Consider the following 10,867-nt stretch of genomic DNA (forward strand, 5'->3'; position numbering starts at 1 on the left):
GAGGGGTTGTCACAGATACCCTCGTGGAGGCAATGCCTCCTCACTTCTGTGGGCGGCCTCTGGGGCCCCGCCAGCCGTACCTCGGGCGTTGAGCTTCCGCTCTGGGCTACGGCGGCGGCAGGCCCTGCAGCAGCCCCCGCCGTGCGGAGCGGCGAGCTAGCGGCGGCTCGGTGGTAACTGCGGGGATGGAGGCTGAGAGCCACCCACCGTGCTTCACCTGCCTTCACCTCGCTTGTCCCTGCTGAGAACGCCCCTTGTCCTTCAGGCCTGCAGTAAACTTAGAAACAGGAAATTGTGTCGCGGGTGTTGAAGCAGTCCTGCCTTGGTGTGGAACTGCCGTGTAGGCAGACCCTGGGGCTGCGTTGAGGGGAAGCTGCTGAATTTCCTTTAATGCTGACGTTACTACCCTTACTACCTCCTGGATAATATTTTTGGTGCTGCTCTGGTGATGAGTTGAGTCCATACCTAACATATCGATCCTGACCTCCAGTACTATCTCATGGAATTCCCCTCCCGATAATGCGTTTTCTGGCATGCCAGTACACTGGAGAGTTTTGGCTGCTTTACACCGTAGAAATCAAGTACAGCAGAATTTCACACTACATGTATTGTTATGTAATCACCTGGTTAGAGCAGTTAAATCAAGGAAAATTAAAGAAAACCCCCAAAAAACAAACCACACCTTTGCGAGAAATTTAAAAGCCATTTCACATGCTGGTATACACCTGATTTCCTTTGCTGGCATCTGTTCTTTCCTGAGCCCGCTCCACTCCTTATGGTCTGAAAGTGCAAACAGAGGCAACAAACTCATCCATTAAAAATTATGTGGGTATAACCTTTTTCCTTCCCCTTTTTCTCCCTATTTTGGGGTATAGCTTGGTCACAGTTGCTGCATAATTATTTATTTACTGGTATAATTTAATAGTGAAGGTATTAGTATTTTTCATATGGCAGATGTAGTGATAACAATTTCAGGTATATGTTTTTAATTTGTCTGTATGTATGCCTATGTGGATTTTTCATTGTATGATGCTTTAAAAAAAAAAAAGGAGATAGGAAAACGGAGTGGAAAATAGAAATGGCCATGTGGAGGATAAATTTAATCGATTTTTCATTAGTTCTTTTTTTTTTCTTTTTTTAGACAAATGAAAATGAGACCTGGAGAGGTTCTTATAGACTGCTTAGAGTCTGTTGAAGACACTAAAGGAAACAATGGAGACAGAGGTAATGGCGTTCTCAGGGAAACTGTGAACTTTCTCATATTTAACCTGTGTGGTGGGTTCATGAAAGCCCTGTCAGCTTTCCACTGAACTTGGTATCAGAGGTCTGTTGCAGAAAATAGATGCTGCCTGTTTCACAGATCTGTCTCCCATTGGAGTATGTTCAAATAGGTTCTCTTTTTCAGTCATAGGAAGGCAATAATCTTGTCTCAGAATTTGTTTGGAATGTAAAGCCTTGTAAGAATAATCCGTTTATAAACACTGTGGTGATCTTCTGCTGTAATCCTGTTGAATGCTTAGTTTTTCCTAACCTGGTTTACACTGAATCAGTAAGGAATATATATATAATGTGTGCAAGGGCATAAAACTGCCAGCAGGCTGAGATGACCCTTCCTGGGCTTGGATGTTCTGCTGTACAGGGAACAGAATCAGAGAAATTTGCATGTGCCATAAAGGGGTGAGGTTATTCATGAAGAAAGCTGTGACGGTTAACTCACCGCCTTCCCCTTCTCCTCCCCAGAGCAGTGCTGCACAGATTGTGTTGCCACGTTTTTACCACAGGCAGGTGGATGTGGAAGCAGTAACTGTTCCTGGTTTGGTGCTGAGGAATGCTGGTATATCTTAGAAGTTGTTTCATTTGTTCCTTGCTGGATTTTCTCTCCTGGCATTCAGGGGAAAAAAAAAGGTGTTTAGTGAGTTTTCTGCTGGAGTGTCCTGTGCTTTTCTTCTTTTTCCTGTCAAGGGGAAGGAATATTCTGGTGTTTCAAAAGTGGAGGTAAATACGTGCCACAGAATGGAACATTTAATTTAATGGATTCATTTATTCAGGTTAAAAATATCAGCACTCTTAATTTCCAGGTAGGCTGCTTGTGACGAATCTGCGGATTATCTGGCGCTCATTGTCATTGCCCAGAGTCAATCTCTGTAAGTATCATCTCCTGTTAAACAGCTGCAGATTTCCTGTTTCCTTTGTGGGGGCATGCTGTTCTTTCACAACAGCACTGGTTACACTACAGAACAGTGAGGTGTAGTTCTGTAAAATCTGAAATCAATTGTTGCTCATTTGTAATATAGGAACTGTTATAATAATTCATAGCAAAATGTGAATAGTCAATGTTAATTTCTCAGAACAGAAGTTGAAGTGTACTTCAGACATGTTTTTCACTTGGCCTTCAAGTTCACGTTCACTTTCTAGAAAAAAGAAATTAATTTGTTTTTCTAGAAAGAAACAAAAGTTTGAGTTTATTCACACCTTGCTTTGCTTGTACTTCTTACTGCCACCTGTTTATTCACTTCTGCACTGTCCTACAGTTTTTATGCCCCACAAATACCTGCCTTTCCAAATTTACTATTATAAGCTCTGAATATGCCTCCAATTTTAAATATATGAGTAGACAGCAGGTCTACCCATTTAATTTAATTTGCTGGTCAGGGGCAGGATGCACTTACTTTGTACCCAGATTATTTCCAGTGCTCAGTTCCCAATAGCCGGTCTACCGAAAATCTGTATTCTGTCAAAAAGTCCATAAACCTACGCCCTCTGCCTGTTGCTCTTCTGCGCTTGCTGTCGCATACGTGCACGCAGCTACAGGTGCACCCGCGTGCACTGCTATTTTTACATTGTTTATAAAATGTAAAAAAACTGTTTCCTTGTGTATTTAAGTTATAGACATTTTTAGAGGAGATCACAAATAAAGTTATGGAGTTGTTCAGGCCTATAGAGGCTCAAAGAAATCTAACCTATGGCTTTTAGAGTTTAGAATACTCTCTAGCTTTCAAGATAATGCATTATTTCTTGCATTAAGGGAACACACAGACAAAAAAAAGTACTTTATTGGATGTCATTTTTGACCATTGCTGTTTCTTTTAGCTTTAGAAAATATATCATAAGCAACCTAGGAAGTGGTCTTTGTCTGGTATTTTCATAAGTATTAATTCCATTAAGCCTGAATATTCTTATCTACATAACTGCTGCCACTTCTTGACTTTTTGAAAAGCAGAATCTTCCCAAAGCAAATTCTAGTTCCCCTTTGACTTTTTTTCCCCCCTGAACCACTGTGCTACTGTTGGCATCAGTAGCAGGACTGTCACTGACGTTCAGATTTAGCCCAGCACCATTTTAGTGCATCTGTTTGTTTTAGGAAGAACGGATGGAGTTGTTTCTGCTTTTATTTTGCGTCAGAGCACCACTGTAGAAGAGGCAAAGTGAAATTCATAACTGCTTTTTCCTCTTCTTTTTGTTTCTTCTTCCCTTAAGCTTTTCCATTTTGCTGCCTTTTTTCTTTGGCATCTCCTGAGCTCTTCTTTGACTAAGTATTATATTGATGGAGAAAGCTTTATTTATAAGGGTAAAATTCACGGGCAACGTGATGATGAAATAGACCTTCTTGAGCCAAGAGCCGAATGCTGAAGCAAGGGAAATTCTGGCTGAGTATGAGGAGAAAAGCATTCACGATGATGGCAGTCAAACAGTGGGACAGGCTCCCAGCATAGTTGTGGAATCTCCTTTGGAAATATTCAAAACTCAGTTGGACAGTTCCCTGAGCAGTCAGATGGAGTTGGTCCTGCTTTGAGAAAAGCGCTGGACCAGCCAACCTCCCAAGGTCCTTTCCAGCTTAAATTGCTCTTTGATTTTGTGGTGAGGGCCCAGACCATTAACCACAATGTGTAATTTTCACAAAGAGCATCCAAAGCTGTGCCACAGAATTCAGTATTGTACTTTGTAATTTTGACTATTATTTTTTCTTGTTCTCAAAACTGCTGTTTTTTTTCTCCCCTAACTTTCAGCTGTTGGTTACAACTGCATTATAAATATAACTACAAGAACTGCCAACTCAGTAAGTTTCAAAAAACACTTTTTAAAGTAATAAAAGAAGCTGTAATTCATTGATTATACTTATTGCACTATATCAGCGATAATCAGAAAGTTTATTTGCATGAACAGTAATAGAATAGTAAAGGAAGGTTAGTTGTAGCAGTTGAAAGAGTTTCACATTTCTGTAGGAGTGTGGGCTTAGTCGAGTTTCCTGAGGCAGTAAAACTCATGTAATCACACTGTTGGGTGCTTCTGCTCCCCTCTAGGTAAGTCAAGCGCACGTTGCCTCAGCGTGTTTGAATTTAACAGAGGTCTGGAGGGGCACTAATTTTGTGGAAGAAAGCTCTCATATACCCTGAATTACGTGCAACTGTGAAGCCATGGCTTGCAGCAAAGAACTAGCAGGGAGATTATGTAGGTCTCTGGGCAGCCACATGGCAACGAAGCCAAACATAGTTTCAGTCATGATAGTGCAAATGTTCTGTCATGATATTGCAAATGCATAGCAGACAGGCTTCGTTAGTTCTACAGCTGATGGAACTGCTAGTTTCTCAAAAAGCCCTGAGTTAAGTTATAGGCAGGAGTTGATCAGTGGTAGGATCAAGATTACACCTTCAGATACACTACGCAGAACAAGAATTTAGAAAATATGTCAAGATTATTCATTGCCTGTACAGTTAATCTGCTGTGTTGTCAAAATGTTGAATTTCATATTTTCCTTACAGAAATTACGAGGGCAGACAGAAGCTCTGTATATATTGACTAAATGTAACAACACACGGTTTGAGTTCATTTTTACCAATGTTGTCCCTGGGAGTCCCCGGCTCTTCACTTCAGTTATTGCTGTACACAGGTAAAATAGTGTTTGTTCGTTTACAAAATTCAGTGAATCAGGTGTGTGGGATTAATGCTGCTGATGTACTGAGCCCATAACTGCCCATATTTAACAGTCGGAAAACATTCCCAAAAGAGGAGAACACCGTCTCTGGCAGCAAGGGAGAGGATGATTACAAATTCTAGCAGATAACTGTGCATAATGAAAATTAATGTGTACTCTTGGTTTTGTGCGACGAGATGGTAAGAAAAATTGAAAATATACAATATTTCATATTGGTGCTAAAACAAACAGTAAAGACAATAGAAAACACTCTAGTGGTAACATGTATTTTTTGCAGAGCTTATGAAACTTCTAAAATGTATCGTGATCTGAAGCTGCGAAGTGCGTTGATTCAGAACAAGCAACTGAGATTATTACCACAAGAACAAATCTATGATAAAATCAATGGAGTTTGGAATTTATCAAGTGACCAGGTAGAGTGCAAAACAAGACAGTGTTGACTACAGCCACGTTAATGTTTTGGCTTTCATCTAGCAATTGTACTACTGTTGTTTTGTAACCTCAGGGGAATTACCCTTAACTCCGTTCATCAGCTGATGCACGCAGAGAAGCTGATCCCATATATTTGCTACTCAGTACAACAAGGTCTTTTTTTGGCAACTGGGGGGTTACATGACTCTGCTAATAAGCAAGGATATACAGTTCCTGTTAAACAGATGTATTTGTGAGTCTGAAGCTCTCCATCATCCTGAAAGACAATCGTGTTGTTTCCAACGTGCTCTACTGAGTGTTTGCGTGTTTATGTGCGGCTTGGACCGCGCTCTGAGACTGTGCTGTCTTTTGATTACTGGAAATCAAAAGTACTGGAATAGAAGTCTGTGTCTTAAAACGTGGAAAAATAAAGACTTTAAGGACAAAATAGAAAACATTACTATTACTTTACAGGGCATTAGTTACAAGTATTTCACAGAGTATTTCCATGAAACAAAATGGGAGCGGCTATTTCTGTCTGTGCAGTTTTAGTCCAGAATGGAAATAGGATCCATCCTGACAAGCTAAAAAGTTCTTTCCTCTACATTCCCTTGGCACACATCTCCACAATTGCCTAAGTTTAACCCACGTGCCATTATACTTACGCTATACGCCAATTCCAGATCTGTACAGTTAAGAACACTCAGATGCTTCGTGTACTCCCATGAGGTCTGCTGTGCTGTGATTTGATCCTGCTTTGCTGCAGTAATAGGTATTCCCAGCTATTTGCACCACTGGGGTGCTGTATCCTTTAAAGATCGGATCTTGCTTCCTTGCAATCAGTAGAAGCATTTTGACTCGTTTGGGTGGGAAAGAATTGGGCTTTTATTCAATGAAATGTGGAGCTGTATCCTACTTGTGTTTAAATGGACAGCAGTAATCATCGTGGTTGGAAAAAAAGGCTCTGTACTTCAAAGCAGTTCTAACATACCTTTCCTTTAATAGGGAAATTTGGGAACATTTTTTATTACCAATGTGAGAATAGTCTGGCATGCAAATATGAATGACAGCTTCAATGTCAGCATACCATATCTACAAATTGTAAGTATCTTAAAAGAACCGTTTACAAAATCAAATAACCTAAGTTCACGTCTTCAGTTAAATCTCCCAGCTCACCAAAACCAGACTCTCACATCCCACAGTCAGGGAGGACTTTAGCTTTACCAGCATCAACCACAGGGCAGATTTTTTTCTGCCCAGATTAACTGGGGGCATTCACGGGCAGGTACCCATGCTGAAGACGGCTTGAATTTCCAATTCTCAAACATGCCTCACGCCACCTACCTACACTGTGATTAATGATCTGTGGGCCTGGCGTTCAGAAATGAGCTGTTACTACTGCTGATAAAAACACTTTTTCCTGCGGTTCAGGGGTTCAGATTTGTAATGGTAAATGGGAGGCAGTGCTGGCAGTCAAGGTTCCCAAACCAGGAATTGTAATTACTACACTGTAACAAAAAATCAGTTTTGCATCAAGTAATTCCAAAATGTTTAACAAACAGTTTTTATCTCTTTACCATTAGCGTTCAATAAAAATAAGAGACTCGAAGTTTGGCTTGGCGCTTGTGATAGAGAGTTCTCAGCAGGTAAGAAGCTTTAATAGCCTGTTTTATTCCCTGGTTACACTTTTATGTATCATAGTTCCCTAATTCTGAAATGTTACAGGGCATCCTTTAAGTTCTGAGAGTGTTCCATCTGTGTGGCCTTTTGAAGACACCTTTCAGAAAGTCCTCTTTGCACTGCTTAAAATGTCTGTATGTCAAGGTCAATATGGCTGTTGGGAGCTATGGTTTCTCTAAGCAAAGCAGCAGTAAGCCAGCATGACTTGTTAAAATAAAGTGTTTTACTTAACTGTTAAAAACTGTTAAAAACGTGTCTTCTGACAGATTATCTTCAGGATCTGATCACTTTTATACTTAAGACCTTTTTAATCTTTTTAAAGATTAAAACCATTTTCACTTGTGCATCTGTTTTGCTGTAAGAGACAAAATAATTTTTCTTCAATTTTACCTTAATCAGAAATACTTCTAATGGTGGTTTCTTTTTATAATGAAAAAAGTTTAACTTTATTTACTGTATCTGAAAGCTTCTTCAGTAACAACATTGAGATCTAACAGACAAAATATTTGCTGAGTAGCTAGGAATAAGGCATTAGTATCATTTCTGAACTTCTCCCACCCTTGTTTGCTTTTCTTTTTCTGGGGAAGAAAATGTGTTCCCCATCCATATGGGGCTAACAGTTAAAAGCTTATTTACCACCTCACAGAGAAACCTTGTCATTGTTTTTATTTCACCTGTGGTTTAAGTGGCAGAATGCAATAACACCACATGGTAGATAATGTTCTATCAGGAAACTGAAAATTGCTACCATTAAACTGCAAATCCCTATCAAGGGGAAAAAGTTGTTAAATAATAAACAACACAAATCTCTGTCTTCTTTTTTTTCTCTGTTACAGAGTGGAGGATATGTGCTCGGTTTTAAAATAGACCCTGTGGAGAAACTGCAGGAGTCAGTGAAAGAAATCAGTTCACTTCACAGAGTTTATTCAGCTAACCCTATACTTGGCGTGGATTATGAAATGGAAGAAAAGGTACTCCACTCATTTATTTAAAATTAGATACAATATTGTGTTAACAGCAGTAATAAAAAACATGTCGAGCATAGTAGGTGTGTGGATTTACTTACTTCAGTGTTTCAATTTGCAGCCGCAACCTCTTGAAGACCTAACGGTGGAGCAGGTTCAGGATGATGTGGAAATAGAATCTGATGAATACACAGACGCTTTTGTGGTAAGATGCTCCACAGAAAGCTAAAACATAAAATAATTCTTGTTTGTACAGCTGTAATCCTCTATGAAAGATCAGCTACAGTGGAAATTTCTATATTTAGAACACACCTATGTGCCTTCTATCCAAATTCTTGATTACTGCAGGAATTTATCTGTGGGTGGATTTTTAACTTATGAACTAACTATTATTCAAAATAAATAGTTGTAGGTCTTTAAAGTAATAGTTGTGTATAATTTCTCAACACTTTTAAGATCAGGAATAGCTTGAAAACCAGCAGTATAATATAATCAAATACATTATATTGGAACAAGTCTTCCTTCTCTTGGAGCAGATTAACAGATGATGGTATCTGCACGCTCAACATTCATCTCAGATTGAAACGTGCAAGAGTTTTAGAAAGGCAGCAATAATCCTGAGTCACTCCTGGCAACCTTTGCACTCTTGACATTTCCAGTTTAGAAAACTGTTATTAGTATCTGTCTCCCAGTATTTCATTATTACCTGTAAATGCATTTGGTTGCTTGATGGACCTTCTTTCTAGGAATTTCCAGATGTACTGTGCAGCCCAGCAGAACCTGAGTGCACGACTGACTGCACAGGACCTCAAGTGCTAGCCTTGACGCGTGACAGTTTACGTGTGTTCTGAATTCGACTCTAAAGTGTGGTGAATTAGCTGTGCTAGCACTGATCTTTGTTTCCACCTTTTCTTTTGCTATCATCTACTGAGGCAGATAAGCTCATCTCTTCCTTTCCCTCCCTTTTCCTCGCTTTTTGTCTTTTTTCTTGTCATTCTTGCATATTTTTATTCAATATAGTTGAAGACCTACCTTTTCCTTAAAGGTAGATTCCATTTGCTCTCTAGGTGCCTTTGTCACCTGAATTAAACAACGGTGCTTTGCCTATTCTAAAACGAACACTGGGAGCTGCAAATGATTAGAAGGGGTTGCTCTAGGAGACACAGATCCAGGACTTGAGGAGTGGCTCCACACCAATATTCCATGACACCTGACGACTGTGATGCTGTTCTGTTGTATCGCCCGAGATCCAGCTGGGCAGGAAAACGCTTTCCTTGCTGCCCCTCGCCAGCCCACAGCAGCAGCTGAAGGATGATCAGGCTGGTTTTGGTAAATAGGAAGATGCAGAGCCTGCTGGTCCAGAGACCTCTAGAGCTGTAGGTATTTTCAGGGATCTGATTTCCTGCGGAGTTTGAGCCTTAATTTACACACACACAAAATTGTTCAGTTACTCTGAGTTCATTTCTTGGATTGAGTATGTTGTTAGCTGAACTTTGATATTACTTGCACATTTTAAGTTAGTTTTTGAAATTGAGTAATAAATGCTGCTGCACCTGAGGCAGGAAATGCTAGGATGGTGTCAGTTTTTATTCCCTATATTTGTCAGTGTAACAAATGTAACATGAAAATGTTAACCTTTCACGATGTTTATTATGATGGGTAGTTCAAGGATTGGCATTTAACAAAAAATAGCATAATCACCACCTCCTGTTAGAACTCTTTTCTGAATTATTTCAACATAGAAAATACTCTGATCTTGTTCACAGAACAAAAATAAAAACCTTACAGACTGGTTTGTTGGAGAAAACTTACCAACTACAGTTTTGGCCCCAAGGAATTATAGCAGATTTGGTTTTAGGCTTTTTTGGTTTTTTTCAAGGTTGTGAGTTCTTCCTTTTCTTTCTTTTCCAGGCTTACTTTGCTGATGAAAACAAGGTAAGATCTTTTGTCATTCTATCAAATTCATATTGTGAAGATGGGATAATAAAATTAATAAAATTAAAATGTGCCTTCTGCTTTATTTTATTTTCTCTCATATTGTGCATTCAAAAAAGCAACATGATCGGGAGCCTGTTTTTTCAGAAGAACTGGGACTTGCAATAGAGAAGCTGAAGGACGGATTCACACTCCAGGGACTCTGGGAAGTCATGACCTGATTTCGATTGGCTTGTGTTTGTTTCCGAAGCAAGGAAAGACTCTCCATTCTGATCTGTAAGAGATAATTTAGAAATAGCAGAGTAGCAGAGAAAGAATGTGCCAGAGCTACAGAGCAGACAAGTATTATCTGATGTGCCCTCAGGATATGTCATAAAGGAAAGATGATTCAAACCCCTCCTGTGTGTAAAAGCTTTGTGTTTACTACATCGTAAATAGAACCAATATCTCGTATCAGAAGGGGCAGGGCCCCAGCTGCTGGTGGAAGCCCTACCCCCAGCAGGCAGTCACCTGTTCCACGAGCCCCAGAAGTCCCGGCCTTCCTCTAATCACCTGGTGTAAAGGTGTGAGCAGCCCCTCCTTTTTGTCAGGCTGCAAGTCCCCCCCTGCTCTGTGCATGGCGGGTGCCATTTGATTTCATTTATTATGCTGTTTCATACTGCTGTGTGATTGGCCGCCTGCGGGTTTTGGCACAGGCACCCCTGCTGTTTTCAGATGTGTGACTGGCAGGACCAGCCACCCCATCCTGCTTCCTGGAGAAGGCTGCAGATGGGCCTCTGCTCGGCTATCAGGACTGTGCCATTTCACCAGGAAGCATGGCAGCAAAGGAAGCCGCCTCTTCCTGTGTAGATGGAGACCACCAGTTGAGATGGGCAGTGTGTGGTTTGGAGTCTGATGCTCAGTTGAAAGTATTCGTGGATTCATACTCAGTGATGTACCTTCC

The 10,867-nt window shown here is 40.3% G+C and overlaps 1 protein-coding gene across 1 annotated transcript; it reads left to right on the forward strand.

The window, feature by feature from the left end:
- Positions 1–1,141: 1,141 nt before the first annotated feature.
- On the forward strand, positions 1,142–10,247 carry BBS5 (Bardet-Biedl syndrome 5; the record flags this gene model as incomplete). Its single annotated transcript, XM_010149837.1, has 11 exons — positions 1,142–1,224; positions 2,079–2,144; positions 4,008–4,057; positions 4,761–4,888; positions 5,211–5,346; positions 6,350–6,445; positions 6,928–6,990; positions 7,861–7,995; positions 8,111–8,194; positions 9,901–9,924; positions 10,044–10,247. Coding segments are annotated over 11 exons (967 nt in total), but the record flags the coding sequence as incomplete, so codon positions are not given.
- Positions 10,248–10,867: the final 620 nt, after the last annotated feature.

The sequence above is a fragment of the Eurypyga helias genome, unplaced genomic scaffold (assembly GCF_000690775.1).
Source record: "Eurypyga helias isolate BGI_N326 unplaced genomic scaffold, ASM69077v1 scaffold24224, whole genome shotgun sequence".
In the NCBI taxonomy this organism is placed as follows: Eukaryota; Metazoa; Chordata; class Aves; order Eurypygiformes; family Eurypygidae; genus Eurypyga; species Eurypyga helias.